The sequence below is a fragment of the Equus quagga genome, chromosome 1 (assembly GCF_021613505.1).
Source record: "Equus quagga isolate Etosha38 chromosome 1, UCLA_HA_Equagga_1.0, whole genome shotgun sequence".
In the NCBI taxonomy this organism is placed as follows: domain Eukaryota; kingdom Metazoa; phylum Chordata; class Mammalia; order Perissodactyla; family Equidae; genus Equus; species Equus quagga.
Window position 1 is genome coordinate 120902647 of NC_060267.1, and position 22049 is coordinate 120924695.

At 43.2% G+C, this 22049-nt stretch overlaps 1 protein-coding gene across 1 annotated transcript in view; it reads left to right on the forward strand.

Moving 5' to 3' along the window:
• The first annotated feature begins 269 nt into the window (after positions 1-269).
• Positions 270-22049, forward strand: part of SUCLG2 (succinate-CoA ligase GDP-forming subunit beta) — a 258248-nt gene continuing 236468 nt past the window's right edge. Inside the window, exon 1 of the mRNA XM_046637960.1 lies at positions 270-536. Coding sequence (XP_046493916.1) covers positions 453-536 — 84 coding nt within the window. The 5' untranslated portion in view covers positions 270-452. The remainder of the gene's footprint in view (positions 537-22049) is intronic.

The following is a 22049-nucleotide window of genomic DNA, read 5'->3' on the forward strand; positions in this document are numbered from 1 at the left end:
GCTTCCCTGCACGGGCCCCTGGGACCCGGGGATAGACAGAGGTCTCTGGTAGATGGCGTCAGCTCTGGGCCGGTCCTTCTAGCACTCACTGCAATGACTGATACTTGCTTGTCTGTCTGTCTTCCCCGCTACAGCTGAAGCCCCACGATCCCGGGGCTTGGGACCTGTTTTGGCTCCCGTGGTAACGCAGGGTGGCACAGCGGCGGGGCCAGCAGGCCTCTGAGCGCTCCAGGGAACCCTGGGGTCGGGGCGGGGACAGGCAGCAGCGACAGCGCCCCAGAGCCGAGCCTGCAGGCGCTCGCGCCGCGCCTGCAGCCGCGTCCCCCGGGCCAGGCGGGCCGAGCACAGGGGGACGGCCCGGGGGGCCGGCCGGGCCCGCCTCCTCTCCGCCCCTCGCTCTCCTGCCCCTGCCCGCACTCGGTCCGGCTCCCCCGCCCGGTTTCCTGGTTAAGATGGCGTCCCCCGTGGCTGCGCAGGCCGGCAAACTTCTGCGACACCTGGCTCTCCGGCCCCGGCTGCTGGCGGCCAGGTCCCAGGTGAGCGAGGCGCGTGGCAGAGCTGCGGGAAGGGCGCGCGCGGGGCGCCCGCCGGCCTGGCCTCCTGGCTCCTCCCGGCCCCTCCTGGCCCCGCGCGCGGCCGCCCGGGCGCCCCAGCTCCGCGGTGCCTCGCCGTGCTGCGCCCGGGGCGCACTAGGGACCCCCGCATCCTGCGGGGGTGTAAGCGCCGGGGGGACGACAGCCTCCGCTGGCCCTCGGGAGGCGCTGACGTCGGACACCTCTGCTCACGCAGAAGGCGCCTGGCACTGTCCCAGGCACTGCGTGCAAGTTCAGGCAAAGTTCCTGGGCCGCGTTTTGGAGTCCTGAGGTTTTATTATCTTCTTTGCCAGCTCTGCTTCTGAAACGTCTCTATCCCCGGGCGCATTTGTTAGGCCACCAGAGGAACCTGCCTAGAAACCCATCCCAGAGTCGCTGGTGTTGGTAATTCAGCCGCCTTGGGCGAACTTTTCTGCCGGCTGCCTGCTCCTGCAGACTTCCGGGGCGCCTGACTTGGTGAAATGCGAAGGTCAACGATAGGAGTGGGAAGCCCTCTCCTTTCTTTCAATGAAAAATCAATCCCGTCGCTAAAACGCATCAGACCATTGCCCCTGTCCACTTTCTCCTTGTTTATGGAGAATAAAGACCCAAGAGGGCCAGTGGTGGATGCTGAATGCTATTCGAACTTGGCCCCCAGTAGATTTAACGTTCTGCAGATGCCAAGGGTCGCAGTCATCAGAAGGCCTTTGGGGAGTTGAGTGGATGATAACTGTTGGAGAAATCACTCAACCACTCAACTTCTTATTCTCCACACATATTCTCTCTCCCCTTTTAAAGAAAGGACAGTGTGGGGTCACCTGCAGCAAAGCAATGTCCTTGTCCATTTTCCCCATTTTTAATTGAGAGGCAAATGATCACGCATGCCCTTGACGGTATGCATAGTATAGTTTTTAAGAAAATTTATAAGATAGCTACGAATGGTTTTTTGAGTTACTCTAAGCTTTGGTTAATTATGACATCTGCAAGTTCTTTTTTTTTTTTTATCCTTTAATTTCCTGGCTTCTCACTTCTCTGTTTTTGTTAATGTAAATTTAAAAGGTGCTAATACTTATTACTGTAATATCCTTAATAGGCACTTGACAGTAGGGTGGGATAGCAAAAGGAATGGCGGTTTTGTCTAATTAAAATAACTAATAACTGTCGTAATAAAGTAAGGTGAATACCTCCAGGTGATCAAGTCCTATTCATTATTTAGGTGTTACACAAAGCAAGAACTGTGGTGCTAACTGTAAATGTAGACTTGAATTGATGAGAAACATGGGGCCCAGAGCAGTGAGAACTCTAGCAAAGGAAGTAATTGTGCAGAGAAACCCAAGTGTTTAGCTGAAGTATGATAAGGCTTCTTGCCTAACCAAGAAATGGGAGCCTGAACACAAGATTGGAGAATCTGGTTGGGGATAGATGCCCTTGGTTTGGCAAGAAGACTGGGTAAAAGGATGTTACCTCGCTCCATCTGGTAACTTTGACTTACATACTTGTGGATGATGTGTTATCCTGTAAACACAAGGCTTAGAAGATGAGAATATTTTTTAAAAGTTGGGAATAGTATACAGTGTCCAAGAACTGGAAATGGGCATTAGCCAACATCTAGTCCAACCGCCTCATTTCACAGGTAGAGAAATTGAGGCCTAAAGAATTTCAATGCCTTGGTCAAGGTCATAGAGTTTGTGGTAGACCTGATTCCAGTTACTTTTAAATTTCTATTACATCAGGCTATTGCTCACTGTTTCCTCATGAAAATACATTATGTCAGCATGTAAGTTAGTCTGTATACCAGTATTAATTATGTAACATCCAAGTCTCTTAGCGTTACTGACACTTTGTAATTTTTTCTTTATAAACATCTTACAATTGGCAATAAAAATAGGTGTGTATTGCTGGTGTCTTGTAAGGAACTGTATTTTCAGGTTCTGGGGTGCTTCTTAGTTATCTGCTCCAGCTAAGTAGGCTTTGATCTTGTGCCTACCTAGCCACTTGCCCATGGCAGACATTACAGTTGAACATGACCCTCTTTTTCCACCAGACTTGAGAATACTCACCCAGCATCTCAGAAATCTGTTGCCCCTCTTGGCCCAGACCTACTTTGACCCAGGCCTGGTGCAAAACTGTTGGCTGTACAGAGACAAAAGACCCAGTTTCTGCTTTGAGAAGTCTCTTTAACCACTCTCACAAAGATATATAGAGTGACACTTTGTTTTCGTCCTCTCCGTGGTTAAATGTAACATTTGACATATATTCCTAACGCTTAATGTCATTGAAGTTTTCTATTTTCTCTGCTCTTAGTTTGACTATTTTGACTTTTGATTGGGGTTGTATCCTTAAAGGGTTCCATTTATCCATTTCTTATTTTACATGTATTTTCTATTCAGCCCCTACTGTCTTGCAGGACTGTTCCAGGCGCTAAGATTTGGGGTTGGTGAACAAGGCAGGCAGAATCCTTGGCCATATGGTAGTTTATTGTAGTGAGGGTGGGAGAGGGCTGGATTGTACATGTATAAACAATGATGAAGATGATTTCAGCCAGTGACAAATGCTATGAAGAAAATAAAAAAAAGAGTCATGCGACAGAGAATGAATAGGTCAGCCAGGAGGGTGGGTATAGATTAAATGACCAAGGAAAGCCAATTTGACAAGGTACTTTTTTTGTTCTGGTCTAATTTTTTATTGCAATATAACCACGTACTAAAAAGGTACATATTATAAGTGAACAGCTTGATGAATTTTCACAAACTGAGCATGCCCAGGTAACCAGATCCAGAAACTAATCATTTAGTCGTAACTCAGAGGGCCCCTGGGTGCTCCTTCCTGTCACTACCTTCACCTGGAAAAGGGTAACAAGTCCCCTGACTTATACCGGCATACACTGGTTTTGTTCTTTTTTGTACTTTATGTAAGTGGAGTTATACAATATGCACTCACATACTGAACATTATGTTTATGAGATCCTGGAGGTGACTTTTTTGACATTTGAGCTGAGACCGGAGTAATGAAAAGTAGCCAGCCAGTTGAGACTCTGGGAAGAGCAGACAGCAAGTTCAAAGGCCCTGAGGTGGGAATGAGCTCAGCATGTCCAGGCAGTTAAAGATGGGGAAAGTGGTAGCCGAGGTCCCAGGGGTAGGCAGGGGCCAGATCACGTGGGAACTTTCAGGGTCTGAGAAGGAGTTTTTAAGAGCTTAGAGTGGTTAAGTGACTTGCCCAAGGTTATTCAGGTAGAAAAAAACAGCTAGGTCTGAGTCCCAGTCCTGGCTGCCGAAGACCAGACATTTATTTACTGTACCGTGCACTCTCTTTTATAAATCTAGGCTGGCTTTGAAACTTTAAGAGGGAATGTTGTTCCGTAAATTCAGCACTCCGGTAAAGGCCTAACCATTGTTAGATGACTTTTCACAGACCCAGATCCTGGCTGACAGGGACCAGGTTGCCATGTCCAAATAGTCAGCCACGAGAACAGGTACATGGCAGTGTAATACAGCAGGTCACAGCCACAGTGAGCACAGAGATGAGCCCATCCCATCTGACATGTCTTAGGGAAAATCTTGGCTGAGGGCATTGAGTTTAAATGCTTAATAGCAATTCCGTGCATGGGATTGTCGCCTTTTAGGACATTTCCCCTCTCATAATGGCTGGGTGATGTTCATGGAGCTGTCCTGTTTAGAGAAGCATAGACATTGTGGGAAACTGCCTCTCAGGCCCCCAGCTTTAGAATCCTTGTTGTGTGGTTCTCCAGGAAGCCCAGAGCTTCTGTCCATGCACTTGGAGAGGAATGTGTATTGTCGAAGGAAACTGCCTAAACCTATGCCCTGCTGTCGTACACTTCCAAACAGATGGCTCCAGCTTAATTTTCTGCTCTTTCTGGAAGTGGGAGGAGAAAGATGGATGCGGGGCTCTTAGAAGTGAAGGACTAAAGGTTATGTGAAAGTTCTTATCAGCTCACTGAGGCTGTGGAGGCCGCGCTGAAAATTGTCCTTACCGATAGCTGCCTTCTTGCCTAGAAGAATAAATACCTGATTTTTTTTTAATGAAGTACAGCTGAATTTCTGCTATTAGAAAAGGAAATTCATCTCCAATAATTTAGATGCTAAACGATTGACCCTCTGTGTGGGGAAGACCTTTAAGTGATGGCTCCTATGCCACAGTGGTTTTGTTTACTGTAAGTGGAACATTTCTTTTATGGGTGAGTGATGGATCGCCCAGACCCACAGTGGGGAGAACTTTGCTGCCCTTGTACCCTGGCCCGATTCTGCAGGCACAACGTCCAGGAAGTCGCTGAAATATCTCGTATTTTGGAGAGGAAAAGAAATTATATAAGTTACCTTGGCTCATTCGTCCTTCAACTCTCTTTCCTGCTCAATCTGGAATTGTCACTTGATACATTGCTTTCTGTTACTTGATGGAAACATTTTGCCTGAAGAACTTGAGAGATTTGTACATGTTTGAGCAAATGATAAAATCAATATACTAATGAAATTTTGGGAAATAGCACTGGGAGTTAGTCTGGTGAAGAAGGTAGAGGCGGGGAGGGTTTCCCAGGTGGAGTGGAGGGCGAGCAAAGGCAGAGGAGAGAGAGAACATGAGGAGGTTAGAGGAGTCGTTTGAACAGTGGCGTGGAGAAGGGAGAGGCAGGTGAGTCGCAGGAGGAGTTGGGTGATGACGGTGAGCTTTTAGGCAATGAGGAAGGAAGCACAGGGCTGTAGGCAGTCCCAAGCCCAGAAGCCGGCATGGCCTAGAACTACATAACTAAAAGTCAAGCAGGTATTGTTCATGTAGAAAATAATTTCTGAGCACCTGGTCTGTGCCCAGTACTATTCACTGTAAGCTCCCCGAAGGCAGAGACTATACTTAGTTCTTCACTGTAACCCCAGTGCTTAAGAGAATGCTCAGTGCTGGGCATACGGATGCACTTAATAAATGAGTCTTGTATGACTGAGTGAATGCAGAAAGAAGCCGCTACCCTCAGGGGGCTCAGAGTCTAGTGGCAAAATTGGCATGTAAACCAATAATTATTGCACTGTCAATACTCTCGTAGAGCCGTATTCTTAGTCTTTGGAGACACTGTAATTGTTCCTGCGTAGGGGCACTTGCTGTTCCCTCTGTCTGCAACACTGTTCCATCTGATCACATGCCTCGTTCTCACCCTTCATTCAGCTCTCCGATTCCAGGTTAAGTCTTCAGACAGGACTTTCCTTAATTATCTAGCCTGCCTCCCCGTCTCCGCAGGGATTATTCTCTACCCCTTACCTGCTTTATTGTACTTTATCGCACTTAACTTTACCTGGTGGTTTATTATGTGGTTGTTTTTGTTCATTTCTTTATTGTCTGTGTTCCTCCCTCTTCCACAAATGTAAGAATGTCAGCTCTGTGAGGGTGACGATTTTTCTTGTACTCCGTCCCCAGCTGGCCTGACTAGGTGTTCAGGAAGGTTTGTGGTCTCAATGCATGAGTGGGGTACACAGAGAGAGCAGAGGCAGGTAAGTGACAGAAGAAGTTGAGGGATGATGCAGATGATTTAGGCAAGTGGGGAAGGAAGGGGCTGTAGAAAGTCTAGTTGTGAAAGGCCTTTCGTAGTAATAGGACGTTTGTTTCATATGTGACAGACCCTGTGCAGAGTTATTTCTGCACAGTGTTTCTTTAGCCCTTACAACGTTATGGCAAGGAAGAGTGTACTGTTTTCATGTTTCTGTTACCTGAATGGAGGCATAAGAGGTTACGTAGTAACTTGCTTAAAATCTCACGCTGATAAGCTACTTATGCTGTTAAAACATTAAGCGGTATTGTCAAAGGATCATATGTGGGCCGAACTGTCCAGTTAGACTGACTGCTTACCTTTCCCCATCTCTGCCCCTGAGTGACAGGCACCTGTGGTCATTTGGGCTTCTGCTGATCCTGGTATACTACCCAACACTGCCCAGCTCTTGTGTGGGCGCTTAGCTGACTCCTTCCTTCCCTGGCTTCAGGGTCTGCAAAACAGAGTAGCAGAGGAGAAAAAGGAATGAGTTCTGGGTTCAAGTTCATATTCTGGGTGTGCCAGCTCTTGCTCTGCAAATTACTGAACTTGACTGGACTTAAATTTATTGTTTCTGAAAGGGGGGATAGTTCTCACAGATGGCTATAAAGATTAAATAAGATGATATGTAAGAAATTTAGCATTATGATTAGATGGTGGGCTCAAAATGGTTATTTCTCTTGCAGTGAGTTTCAGAAAGCTAAATTGACTCGCATTTGTTTTAGGCTTTATTAAGCTAGAATAATTTTCCTTTCCCATGTTCAATAAACATTTGTTTGCTGCCATCTCAGGGTTAGGCACTGGCTTGGACTTTCCGTGTGTTTCATTTCACTTGATCCTGGCAACAACCCTGTGAGACAGAGATGATTATTCTCAGTTGACTTCTGGGGAACTTGAGGCTCAGAGAGTTCAGAGCCTGCCTCCTGGGCCCCGTTATCTTCGTTATCTCACAGAGGGGGTGAAGGTTTGGTGAGGCCCAAGGTGGCAGTGGCGAGGGTCACAGAGGAAGCTCGGTTGCCTCGTCCTGGGTATTGCTCATTCCAGAAATACTTGCATGTGTTGGTGTTGACCTAGTAGCGATGGCTTCTGGACCTCATGTGCATCAAAGATTTGAGGTGTGGGGACACCTGAAAAGTAGACTGTAGTCACAACATGTACCAAATGGCAACTGGCACATGCCCTTCACTGTCTGCCAATGTGAGCACTGCCTTAGGGTTTCAGGACTGCTGGAGCAATTGTGAAATTGCATTATCTTTGTAGGCTTGACTTTAGGGGATGATAATGGAGGATGGAGTTTCCTGGTCTTCTGAGTTCAGACTTTGATCAGTGAGCTGATTATGTGGCCAGCTTTTGCTCCTTTCTAGAAATGATTCCAAAAGAATAGTACATAGGCACTAGCCATGAAGGCATAGAGTTCTAAAATTTACCTCTAAAATTTATTTTTAAATTGGAGGCATTTGGTGTAATGTGTGAATTGATATTGGAGACGTGGCAAAGGACAAGGAATAGGTCAGTGTCCTCGTCTGGGTCTGGGTCCTGTGAATGGAGGTAGGAGGGGATCTGGCATCCCCTTCAACCCCTATCCATCTCTCCACCCGCTTGTCCCATTTCCGTTTCTGGGCTGTCTTAGTCCTGGGGTTGTGACTTGTGCGCACTGGGCAAGTTCAGGAGGGCTGCCTTGTGGAGTTTGAGGTGGGGGAGCAGTGAGAGATGGGGCTGGACACATAAACGGGGGCAAAATTCTGCTGCTCCCTGTGAGTCTGGTGGTGGAATTAAGGTTTGTACTTGTCGGTGATGGGGAGCCATTGAAGGGTATTAGGCGTGGCGGGGGCGGGGGTGTCAGAGGCAGTTTTATGCTTTAGACTTCTCTTTCTGCATAGAGTGGGGAGAGGGTTGGAGGAATGCGAGAATGGAGATCATTTGGGAGACTGTTGCACTGATCCAGTGCCATTAGTAATTATCCCAGAAGAGGCATACGCCAGGACTTGGACCAGACTGCCTGGATTTCAATCTTGCCTTCAACACTGATTATCTTTGTGACAGCTACATATTTTATTACAAGACTCGCTTTTTTCTTTCTCACATTTCCACATCTCTGAAAACTGTATGTTTGTATACTTGTGTCATCGGTTGATTGACAGGTTTTTTTTTTCTCCAACTGTACACAAAATGGGAGAAGATGGGGGCTTGGACCAAAATTAGGGTGACTGCATAATTTATTGCCCAAATCAGGATACTTTTGAGAGTGACTGTGAGCACTGTGCATAATTACACCAGGACAACAGATGTAACAGAAACCAAGACTGTCCCTGGAAAATATACAGTCACCCTAACTAAAAGGGATTAAACGGTAGCAGTGGGGATAGGCGAGAAAGACTGACGTTATTAAGGAAATACACTGGACAGGACTCGTGATTCCCCTGCTGGGTCACCTTGGCTGGTTTCTCCTGTCCTCTGCCCTACAGCAAAAAGGTGATAAAAGGCTGTTTACCGGAGCAGGGAGGGTGTTGGGGACCTCCTCTAGTTATAAATATCCCTGTTTGTCTTTGCTCATGGAACATGTACTCTGTCCCTATGCCCAAGTATTCTCTGGGCATGTCGTTAGGCCTCAGAAAAAGAACAGGCAAATAAAAGAAGAGAAATAGAAAGAGCCATAAATGTGCCAGGCTTACAAAGCACAGGTTTCTAATCTTGAGTCTAGTGAGGAGCTTTTCCAAGCCTCAAGCCTGCCTTATCTGACATTGAGGACATTCTGGGCCCTGCTGGAATGATGGCGTCTGGCTTAGGTACGGTATTTCCTTCTGCGCTTTCAATGTGGACGATGCAGTTGCTTCCGAAGGCGTCTTAGGTTGAAAGAAAGAGACCTACTTGACTTATCACAAGAAAAAAAAAAAGCTTTATTGGAAGGGACACACACTAAAACTCAAGACTGTCCATTTAGAACACCATTATCTTTTCTCTCCTTCATGAGCTGCTGCTGACCCGTCTGTCTTCTTTTCTCCAAGTTCACATGTTCACGGTTGCTTTGTTTCGCTTTTCACATTCCCAGATTGCTGAAGATTCTCTTACTATTGACTTTTCTGGTCTGAGCTGGACTGATTTACCAGAGTTTAGGGTGATGGCAGTGGGCCTTGTTTTAGATCATTTTCTTAGCTGCACAATGAAAGGTAATTCTTGGGAGAGAATTATTAGGTGGGAAGAAGGGGTGTCATGGGGAGTTAAGGTCATGCATCCAAATAGCCAAGTGAATGTTTCCAAGACACATGTAGACAGTGGGCTTCACACAGGCCTGGAAAGCTTCCTGAACTTTGTTTGGAACAATATCCTGAGATGAAAGAACCCACTTTCTCTTGGTACACCTCCATTTTGTGCTTCCCACAGAGGATTTGTTTGGATACTTTTGCCAGCAGTCGATAAGGAGCTCCCCTCTTGGGCAGGGCTGCTTTCAAGCCACCTGCAAAGGCTGCTGCCTCCCACATCAGCCCCTGGGGCAGTTGGCTGGGGTACGGGGGCAGGGTTCATTTCACTCAAACCAGGAGGAGGAAGACCGTATAATTTAACCTTAAAACTGGAATTTGACAGTAAAAGGGAGGACTGTCAGTAATTATGCAGGATAAGAAGTGAAATCAGGACTGGAACCAGACTGCCTGGGTTCAAATCTTGCTTTCATCATTTAGTAGATTTATGATCTTGTGAAAATTACTTACGTATGTTATAGTCAGGCATACTTTTTCTTTTTCCCATTTCAGCATCTCTGAAATCCAGATGTGGTTTATGCTTGTGTCATAGATTGATGGGCAGGTTTTTCCCAGTGGTACCTAAAAGTGGTACAAAGAGGTTTTTGGTTCTTAAATTTGGTGAAATTTCCCTGTGCCTCAGCTTCCTCATATGTAAAATGGGGAGAGTAACAGTGTTCACCTCCCAGAGTTACACTGAGGATTAAGTGAGCTCATGCAGGCCGTCTTAGCACTGTGCCCTAAATGATCAATAAATGTCAAATATTGGTTTTGGTATTATGACTAACTGTAAACAGAAAGGCTTTATTTTCATAAAAAGCCACCTTCCATGTTTTCCTTGGCTTCGTCCTAAATTCCCTCAACTTGCAAGGGAGATGAGCGATGTAAGCGTAGGGTAGAGAATCAGAAAAGTCAAGGAGGGGAAATGACAGGAGAGAGAGGCTCCCCGTAGAGCCTTGTGTGTGCTCAGGAGTGGAGGAATAAAATGCAATCTCTTGGGTAAAGAACTTTCTTGCACTCAGCATCGATTGGGAGTGGAAACCAGCATATTAGCTTTATTAGAAAATATTACAGTTTTCCTCTTATCAATGGAGATCTCTTCATATTTTTACAAGGAAACTATCTTTATCTTTTGCTCCATGTCACCATCTTCTGCTGAGGCACTCCTAATTGCTGTCAAGATGCTGTGTTACAACCGCCTGGACTTTGAAGGACTTATTTGGGTTAACGTACCTTTGAAAAGAAGGGGAGGACAACCACATTTAATATGCACTCTCATTCCAGCCTTAGGGCTTCCATAGGCCTTTAATAAGTAAAATAAAGAAAGCTGAGAGTTATTAATTATTTTTGATTAAGGGAATAAACTATTAATGGTGAGTGTTTCTTTGTTAAGATTCAGAACTCTTTTTAAAGTGATATATCATTAAAATTGAAAACCAACAATACAGGGAAAAGAAAAATGAATTTTTCAGTTTTCAACTTTTTTATAATTAGCATGAAAAAATAAATGTGCTATTTGGCTTATTAGGAAAACTAGATAAATTTTAAGATGGTAAAATTATAAACAGATTATCCTCATTAATTTAAACATGATGAAGAAGGATTGAATGGCTGAGTGGTGAATCAGTTAGTTTGACATGGAAGCAGAAGTTTTGTGATTGGTCCTTGGGGAGGCTGAGCCGAGGGTTGTAGATTCTGCCGCCAATTGGGATGTGTGGGTTTTCCAACACTGCCAAGCAATTCTCTGACACCAGCCGGGTGTCCTATAATTGAACTCAGTTCTGACACTGTCTGTGTGGAGATAGCATCACATCCGGCAAGTTAGGGGCTTAGTCCTACAAGATGCCCCTCCCGCTTTCAGACGCCAGGTGCAAGCCAAGGCTGTCACCTGGGCTTCTGACCAACCAGCTGTGTGTAGGAAGTTCCCACAGGCACCTCCTTGAGTCGATTAATTTGCTGGAGTGGTTCCGAGAACTTAGAGAAACGTTTTACTTACTAGATTATTGGTTTATTTTAAAGGGATTCAACTCAGCAACAGCCAGATGAAAGAGATGCTTAGAGCAAAGTGTGGGGAAGGGCATGGAGCATCCGTGCTCTCTGAGTGCACCACCCCCTGGAATTGCCACAGGTGCATCAACCAGGGAGCTCTCTGAACTCTGCCCTTTGGGCTTTTTCTGGAGGCTTCGTTACATAGTTGTGGTTGAACACGTCATTGTCCATTGGTGATTGAACTCAATCGCCAGCCCCTCCCCCCTTCCTAGAAGTCAGTGGGTGGGACTGAAAGTTCCAACCTTCTAATCACATGGTTGGTTCCCCTGGCAACCAGCCCCCATCCTTAGATGCTTTCCAAAAGTCACCTCATTAACAGAAAAACATCTGTATCACTGTCATCACTTAAGAAATTCTAAGCTCTGTGCCAGAAATGGGGATGAAAACCAAATATGTATTTCTTCTTACAAATCACAGCATCACAGGGGCTTTTAGGTTGGACTACCAAATCCAAAACTCCTAGCAGGGCGTGTTGTGAGTTCAATGGATGCTTTCCTTTTTGTTTGATATAAGTTTATGGTGAGGCTTTTATGAGTGGTATAAAATAGATTTTATAACTTTATTTTATATAAAATATAATTTTAATGTGGGAAAACTTAACCCTTAAACTTTAAATAAAGATCAGAGAAAATTGTTGAATCTCCTTTTCCCTTAAATGGCCCCAAGTGAGTGTGGCATTTCATTTCCCTTAATATCGGCAGTATATAAAAAATGCTGTGTTTCCAGTCATCTAAGAGTTACAGTATTCCTTTCTTGTTCTGTGCTGCACAATGAATCTATTTCCCCCAATATACTTCAAAGTCTTTTTTAATAGGTCAGAAAAGAATCCCTTTCCTGGAACTTTGAAGTTTTAAATAAGCCATTGTCATAATTTAAGTGAAATTAATTATGAATGCAAAGCAGTGTTTTGTGATTGAATTTTGGGCTGTTGAGGGAAGTGGCAGATGAATGGCTTTTTTGATTTAAAGTTTGCACCAGCAGATGCCTTTTATGTCTCTGAAACCTTGTTTTTGCTTTTCAAAGCTTCTAAAGGCACTGAAAAGATGAATGTATTTTTTTAATTTTAAAATTAATTGTTTTTTATTGTGGTAAAATATATGTAACATGAGATTTACCATTTTAACCATTTTTAAGTGTGCTTTTTTGTGGCATTAAGTACATTTACACTATTGTGAAACCGTCACCACCCATCCATCTCCGGAACTTCTTCAATTTCCCCAACGGAAACTTTGTACCCATCTCCCTTTCCCCTAGTCCCTGGAAGCTACCATTCTACTTTCTGTCTCTATGAATCTGACTACTCTAGGAACCTCATATAAGAGGAATCATACAATATTTGTCCTTTGTGACTGGCTTATTTTACTTAGCATAATGGAAGAGTTTCATCCATGTTGTAACATTTGTCAGAATTTCCTTCCTTTTTAAGGCTCTGTAATATTCCATTGTGTGTATACATAACATTTTGTTTATCCATTCATTCATCAATAGACACTTGGGTTGCTTCTACCTTCTGGCTGTTATGAATAATGCTGCTATGAACATGGGTATACAATGAATATGTATTTTATGTTAATATTCAACTGAGTAGAAATGTTGTCTTTTGTATAGTTTGGGCTACATTTTCTGTTTCCCATGTCTGGTGAAAAGGTCTGTTATGAATACCTTTACTGTTAATATTCTATTAATTATTCATATTCATTTATTCTTCCAGTGGGTATTTGTTAAATGCAAAATACGTGCACTATTAGGCCCAGACTGACAAGAATTGGGTAATTACAGAGAGATGTGTTTGGGGCTCAAGAGCGCTTCCTGGGGTTCTCTGGAAATACAACCATAGCATTTCTCTTGGCCTCACTCAGACTATGGCTGTTAGTAGTGTCTGTTTGGATAACCTGATGTTGGGTACATGAAGAAGTAGACACCGCACATTTATCAAGCACATTCCGTGGGCCAAGCCCGCTGCTGTACACTTGAAGAGGATCATCTCATTGGGTCCTCTTGGCCACCTTAGGAGGTAGGCATTCTTATTGCCATTGCTAAACCCATTTTAAAGAGGCTCAAACTGTGGTTCAGAGATTTTAACAACTTCCCTGTTGTCACAGCTGTTGTCCCGCACAACTCCTTGGGAAGCCATTCACATGGGTCTACTCATTTGTGCCTGTTAAGCGTTGAATTGTGTCCCCTCCAGAATTCAGATGTTGAAAGCCTTAACCCCCAGTACCTCAGAATGTGACCTTAACTGGAGATAGGGACTCTACAGGGGTAATCAAGTTAAAATGAGGTCATTAGGGCAGGCCCTAATCCAGTATAACTGGTATCCTTATAAAAAGGGAAAATTCAGACTCAGAAATGCACACAGGGAGAACACCATCTGAACATGAAGAAAGAGATCAGGGTGATGCTTCTACGAGCCAGGGAATGCTAGAGATTGCTAGCAAACCACCAGAAGCTCGGGGAGAGGCCCGGAGTAGATTCTCCCTCACAGTCTCAGAAGGAACCCACCCTGAAGACACCTTGATCTCAGACTTCTAGCCTCCAGAACTATGGGACAGTGAAGTTCTCTTGTTGAAGCCACCCAGTGTGCAGTACTTTGTTATGGTAGCCCTGGGAAATGAATACAGTGCCTCCTGGCGCTGTGCAGTGTGCAAGCTGCTTGGCTCATCTTGAGCCTTTCCACCCAGACACTTTTGGAGTCTCTGGGCTTATCCTAGACACGCACATCCTCTTTTATAGCTGCTTGGAAAGCTAGCTCATGGACCATGACCACGAATTGTCTTGCTTTATGCTTCATATACTTGTTTTTGAACCAAAACATTGTTTCCCACTACCTTATTCACCACTGTTGGATTTGAGAAGCTCTGACCATACCTGAAAGTGAAATCAATTTAAAGAAAGAAAAGTTGCAATTGAGAAGAATGTTCCAAGGAATGGGGAACAGGCTTTGAAACCACTTCCCAAAAAGGAGTTTGGAAATATTCTGAACCGTAGCAAGAAATTGGAATAAATATAGAGCCTTAGTTATTCAGATGTGTCAATTCTGGTATTTTTCATTTTGCTTAAATAAAAAAACAACAAACCTCATTGTTTTTTGATCTCACCCAGTTCTTAACCATTCTCTTTATTCAGACAGCTCAACCAAGGTTAAACAAAAAAACTACATTTTAAAACTTGTGTTACAGGCCTTTTAAAAAACAGTCACATAACTTAATCGAGCTGATTTTGTAATCAGAAGCATAACACCAAGCACTGTTTTTCTTCAGTAGTATAAAGTTGAAATTTAAGAATAATCAGCATGCAATCGAAAGCTGATTATAAATGAACAGTAATGAACAGAAAAATGAAATCAATTCTGAGGGTTATAATGAAAGAAAAAAGGAATAATAGCAGTAGTTTAAAAAGGAGAGTAATAAAAAGAGGGTATGGTTGTGCTAATAGGCTAATAGCGGATGAAAATCAGCCAGCAGTGATGTTCCATGGCATTCTCAAAGAGTTTTGGGGAGAATGGAGAAACACAGATTATTGGAGAGTAAAAAGGTACATGCTTGTGTAGATTTACTGCCGTAGATGAAGTCATCTGGGAAAAGTCCTGGGGGGTTTTTAGGAATGAGTCACATCTCAGTTCTAGATGCTTGCAGATGGCCTGGAGAGAAAAAGTTCAGTTCTGTCTGTTTCTGGCCCACTCATCAGCTGTGTGGCTTTAGGTGACATTCAACTTCTGAGACTCAGTTTTCTCATTAAACTGTTTCACGTTTATTGCACATCAATTATCTACCAGGAATTGTGCCATGTGCTAGATACATACACAGCTTTGCAAAATGGCCGCTAAGCAGTGCTTCCCAGAGAGGGGTGCCTACCTCTACACAAGACTTTAGGTCAGACAGGGGTGCAGCAGCGAAACAGCGGATCACATATGAGGAAGTTACTCTCTTTTAAATATCTTTGAAACCTTAAGATTTTGTCAAGGAGAAGTTTTTGGTTTTACTAGTGTGCTTTTAAGATCTTCAGCTTGGGGGCCAGGCCAGTGGCGTAGGGGTTGAGTTTGCATGCTCTGCTTTGGTGGCTCGTCAAGCCACACTACGCTGGCAGCCTACATAAAATGAGGAAGATTGGCACAGATATTAGCTCAGGGCCAATCTTCTTTACAAAAAAATTAAAAGGAAAAAAAAAAGATCTTCAGCTCAGGATTTTTACCTGGACTCGCCAGAATTTAAACCCTTTTATTTTTAGATTGTATTGCTATTACCTTCTACTTATGCAAATAGCATAGGTAATGGTATAAAGTATCCTTTTAAAATAAGTTTTTAAAGTTAAAACCAGACACATAAAGAAATTGACAATAGTATTAGTGTTCTGTGGATATAACAAGAATTGTGTGTGAGTGATTGTCATTTGGGGAACTTTGAATCAGAGTAACCCTTAGATTTCTTAGTTTGTGTTCTCTGGTAGCAGGCCCTGAGGAAAGAATTACAGTGAAAGTGATTTTTTTGGAGGTGTTCCCAGAAGAGGATTGGGGGAGTTGAACCGGTAACAGAAGGAGGCTGAGAAGATTGTGTTATTAGGCTGAGTCTCATGGAGGGTAACTGATTCCCCGGGGCAGCTTTGGAGACCGCATATGTAGGTTACACCTCAGAGTTGTCCCCAGTAGGGGTAAGGGCCTTGGGGTATTTATGCACCCTCATCCCTTCCATCACAGGGGCTGGCTGTTGGGAGTGAGAGCACTCAGGGGGTCTGTGCAGAAATGGCAGAGGGATCTGAGGCCATGTGGGCAGAGCACTGATAGCGTCTGTGGCAAGTCTCTTCCATATGGAAGTGATATGTAAGCCCCTGACTAGCTTTGTGCCTGGGACAGTTGGACAGTTAGTTTAACCCTCTGTGTCTTGATTTCCTCATCTAGGTTAGAGTAGCAGTAGGCTTTGTCTCTGGGATTTTTGTGATGTTTAAGTATCAGTATTATACATTTAATATTTTTCTTTTAAATCTACTCACTATTTTTAAAACATTAAATCCCCATTTAAGCCTCACCTTAAGCAACAATATCCGTGAAATTATGGGCTTGATAGGTAATTGATATAAACTTTTTTCCTAACATACATTAATAACAAGCACACAGAAGGGAGTCCTGACACAGAGAAAGCACTCATGTCAGAACTATTATCTGTTAACTGAAGCGTCTCTCCTTTTCTCTGGACATGTGGCTCTGCTGTCCTTCTCAGCCTGCCTCGCAGCTGGGCATGGGCAGGTGGCTGAGCTCTAGCCCAGTGGATGACTAGATGTGCTGTGGTCCAGTCTAGCTTATGAAGAACTCCTGCTTGGCTCCTTTATGCCCTTTTGGTTTCCTGTTGACTGAGATGGTGATGACCAAGGTAATTTGGAAGGCTTGTGGTCAAAATGGCAGAGCCTCTGTCACCTGGGTCCCTGAGCAACCCCTGTGGAGAACTATCCTACCTGCCTGCTCACCCTCCCAGTGATGTGCGCTCGGCGAGCCAAGGAGTCAAAAGAAAGATTTCTTGGACTCTCAAGGTCTGGTAGTTGTGCTCCTTTATTCAGAGAATAGCGTAGGGACAGGACCCATGGGCACGGAAGAGCTGCAGTGGGTTGAGGGTAGAGCTAAATTTATGAGGCATAGATATGTGAGTTATTTCTTTATAAGACAAAGGAAAGATCATGTTAAAAAAGTTCAAATGGTATCAGTGCAGGAGGGGTCTGGTTATTGGGTGGTTGTATAACTTTGGGTACGAGTCAGGTCGAATCAGGTCAGGACGTCCTATGAGTCCTGGAGGATAATATAGATTCATATGGAGGTAAGGACACCTTGGGCTCCTCTCCCTGGGACAGGCTTGATCCACGTCGCCAGAACTGTGACTTTAGCAAGGACACTTTTGTTGTGTTGAGCCGCTTCATGTTTGAGCTTGTTACCATAAGCTATCATACATCAACTGATACAGAGCTCAAAAAATCTTGGCTAAAATCACACCTGTGACCTTGAGTGAATCAGTTTACCTCATTTGTAAAATGGGGATAATTAGCTTGACTTCGGGGGTAGATGTGAGAGTGAAAATAGAGATGAGGAAGGCTGGGTGGACAGTGAAGAGCTCCACACAGACAGAGGTTGTCACAGTCTTTTACTCTGTGTCTGTGAAGAGGAGGAAGCAGGGGATTCTGTGCCATTCCAGCTGGGGTTGGGGGACAACCATACTTGGCCTCCATTTTCACCTCTCAGATTCCTCTCGAACTTAACCATGTTTGCAGGGCCCCTGCTTCCTTGTGACCCCCGTTACACTGGGTGTGGCGAACTGGGGGGGCAGAAGAAGGCCAACACTTGCCTCAATATGGTGCACAGACACCTGGTGGCACCAAGACTGACTTTAGGGGCACCTACGTGAACATTTTAAATGTTAATAGTTATGCATTGTACATTAGGAACAAATGTATAACTAGCATTCTGAACCTGTAACTTCATAAATATCATTGGTTAGGATGAGGCTTGAGTAGGTATTTAAGTAAAGCTCAGATAACAGACTTAAAAAGTTTAAGTAAAACATTGTACTTTTGGTAAGGAGCTGTAGCAAAGTTTAAAGAGGTTGGTTTGTGGGGGACCTGGAGTGTGGGAAGAACTATGTGTGGCAGAGCCCTGTATGTATCATCTTTAGTTCATTTGTCTTTTATTCATTCATTCAGCAGGTAATATTCAAGTACCTACCTTTATTTAGGAACATTTTTAGGCACCAGAGATATAATAGAATAAAACAGACAAAAATTCTCTGCCACCTTTCTAGTGGGGAATGAGAGACAGTAAACAAAGAACATGTATGGTGTGACAGATGACAGTAGGTGCTATTGAGAGAAATGAGGCAGGAAGGAGAGAAAGGGAGTGTGGGTAATGGGGTTGCTCCTTTAATTAGGGCTGTCAGAAGTAGTCATCAGTAAGGTGACATTTGAGCAAAGATCTGAAGGAGGTGAAAGAGGGAGCCATGGAGATCTCCAGAGGGAGAGTGTTCCAGGCAGGGGGTGGGGCAGCGCAGAGGCCCTGAGATGGGGGCGTGTGCCTGGCTTGTTTAAGTAACAAGCAGCTGGTGTATCTGGAAAGGAATGAGTAGAGGAGAGAGAAAGGAACTTGGCGAGATGGCTAGTGCATTGTTTTCTTAGAGCTGCCATAAATTACCACAAACTACGTGACATATGACCGCAGAAATTTTTTCTCTCTGAGTTCTGGAGATCAAAAGTCTTGAATCCAAGTATTGGCAGGACTGTGCTCCCTCTGAAGGCTCCAGAGGGGAATCCTTCCTTCTCTCTCAGTGCCTGATGACGTCGGGTGTTCCTTGGCTTGTGGCGGCATAGTTCTAATCTTTGCCTCCATCTTCATGTGGCTTTTTCCTCTCCTGCTGTGTACTATCTTTTTTCGCTTATAAGGACATTTATCTTTGGAATGGGGCCCACCTGGATAATCCACGATGATCTCATCTGCAGATCCTTATTTTAATTACAGTTGCAAATGTCCTTTTTCCAAATAAGGTCATTTTCAGAAGTTCTTTGATATAAATGTCACGGAAGAGGACCACCATCCAACCCATTACAGTCAGAGTTGAGGGTGTTGTACATCTTGTAGGACCTGTAGGGAGTTTTAAGGACTTTAGTTTTTACTTTAAGTGAAGTCATTGAAAGATTTGACCTAGCTTGTAAAGAAACCTAAAGAATAGATCCTTTTCTGTAAGAAGAATAAATTGTGTGTGTGAGCAGGGAGACCAGACAATAATCCAGAAGAGAGATGAAGGTGGCTTGGACCAGCATGTTGGGTATAGATGATAAGAAGCAGTTGGATTCTGGAAGCATTTTGGGAGGAGACTGAGAATTTCCTGATGGCTTGGATGTTGGGAATGAGAAGGAGAGAGAAGATTCAAGAATGACTCAATCCTGAGTAATTGGCAAGAGGGAGTTTGCTTGTGAATTTCATGTAACACCGAAAAGTTTCCTAGAAAGCTTTTTTTAAAAAACATTTTAAAATAAGTATAGATTCACAGGAAGTTGCAAAGATAGTACAGAGAGGTCCCCTAGTAGTTACATCTTACATAGTTAAAATAGACTACCCAAACCAGGAATTTGATGTTGATACAATGTGTGTATATAGTCCTCTACTATTTTATCACACGTGGATTTTTGTAACCAGCACCACAATCAAGACACACAACTATTCCATCCCAACAAAGATCTCCCTTGCGCTAACCCTTTATAGTCACACCCACTTCCTCCTCCTACCATCCCTAATCCCCAGCATCCTATAGTTTTGTCATTTGTTACGTTAGTTATTCTCCTGTTAAGGGGCATGGTGGTTGTTTCAGGTTTTTGGCTACTATAAATAAAACTGCTGTGAACAATCATGTACAGGTTTTAGATGGACATAAGTTTTCATTTCTCTGGGATAGATGCCCAGAAGTGCAATCACCAGGTCATAATTTGAGGGTATGTTTAGTTTGTTAAGAAACTGCCCAACTGTTTTTCAGAGTGGCCCTTTGGTTTTCATTTCCACCAGTAATATATGAGAGACCTATTTTCTCTGCATCCTTGCCAGCATTTGATATTCTCACTGTTTTTAAATTTTAGCTGTCCTAATTGGTGTATAGTGATATCTCATTATGGTCTTAATTTGCATTTCAGCAATGCTGAACATCTTTTTATGTGCTCTTTGCTATCTGCATATCCGCTTCATCGAAATGTCTCTTCATTTCTTTTGCCCATTTTCTAATTGGATTGTTTGGTTTTTAATATTGTTTTTGGAAGTTCTTTATATTTAGGTACTAGTCCTTTGTCAGATGTGTGGTTTGTAGATACTTTCTCCCAGTGTATAGCTTGTCTTTTTATCCCTTTGATATTATCTTTTGCAGAGCAAACGTTGTACATTTTGGTGAAGTCTAATTTATCAATTTCTTTTTTTTGATGGACCGTGCTTTTGGTGTCATATCTAAGAAATCTTCACCAAGCCCTACATCCACCAGATTTTCTCCTATGTTATCTTCTAAAAGTTGTTATAGTTTTACATTGTCGTCCATTTTGACTTAATTTTTATGTAGGGTTTGAGGATGAGGTCAGGGTTCATTTTTTGGCCTATGGATATTCAGTTTTTCGGGCACTATTTGTTGGAAAGGCTATCCTTCCTCCATTGACTTGATTTTGCTTAGAAAACTTTTAATTTTTCAGATGAAATTCTGGAATTTTAGAACAGTTAAATGTCTTGACATCTCTTACGTGATAAAGTAACTGAATTGCAGAGAAGTTAAATGTGGAAGACCGGTCGTTCTGCCTTGGTCAAATAGGGAACTTGAACTCTTGTCTTCTGACTCCCAATCCAGGGCATTTACAGCTTCTAATTCCAGTAAAGTAAATACATTTGGGTCTTTAGATATATTTTGTTTTTGATGTGGTTTGTGTGTCTCGCACAAACTCTGATTTGTGTCTCTACATGGCATCACTTGGTTTTTAAGCTTTTCTGAATTAAGGACCATTTGAGATTCTGGAAAGAGATATCGAACATTTGCTTTAATATTCCCATGGACCCTGGGCTCATAAACCCTGGCTGAGCTGGTCTATCCATCTGCATTAAAAAGATATTACTCTCAAAACTTGGTATTTTGATGAAATCAGTTTATATATTGTCTGTTTAGAAGCTTTGTTTCTACAGTTTTGAAGTGTAATGGACCACAGGAGCTTGGAGAATGTATCAATCAATGATAGTCTCAGTAACATTTACAGCATGTTGGTCAAATGAAAATTGCAGAAATGGGTTCGGATGGTTGATGATCACAGATTTGTTACTCTCAGCTTCCTTTCTGTGGTTCTCTCAGGAAAAAAATTGATAGCAGCTCAAGTTTTCCCGACTCTTTAAAGAATCCCACTTGTAGATTGTAATTCTACTTCCATGGTAGTTTATAGAATCTTAGACTGTGAGGAACTTTGGAGATGATTCAGTCCTAATACAGAAACCAGAGCCATTTTATATGGGCAATGAAAACTTGTTTATGGCCCTGGCAACAGAAATCTGTGTGGTTTTTTTTCTTCTGTACTAGTGTATGGCTGTTATATGGAATCAAACAGGTGTTTTAAAGACTTCGTTTTCATTCTCCTTTAGTAATAAATACTTGTAATGAAGAATCTGAAAATAATATATGGTTTGGTGGGTTAAAAAAACAGGCCAGGGGTTGGGGTCTGGGGGAAATACGGAGAGGTTGGTAAAAGGTACAAACTTTCAGTTTTAAGATGAATAAGGTCTGAGGATCTAATTGTAGCATGGTGACTAGAGCTGATAACACTGTATTGTGTAACTGAAATTTGCAAAGAGAGTAGAGCTTAAATGTTGTCACCAAAAAAAAAAAAAGGGTGTAAGTATTTGAGGTGATGGAGAGGGAAGTGTTAATGACCTTGATGGGGGGAATTCTTTCACAGTGTATACATATATCAAATCATCACATCGTATACTTTAAATAGCTTTCCATTTTATTTGTCAAACAGACCTCAGTCAAGCTGGGAAAAAATTAAAAAGCAATAGAAAGGCAAACAAAGCAAAACAAAAACACAGTCTCTCAAGGCAGACTTTTGGGTTCTAATTCTGTCCATGAGCTTCCTAGCTCTGTGTTAGGTAGATAACTAATTAAACTCTCAGAATTTTATTTTCCTCAT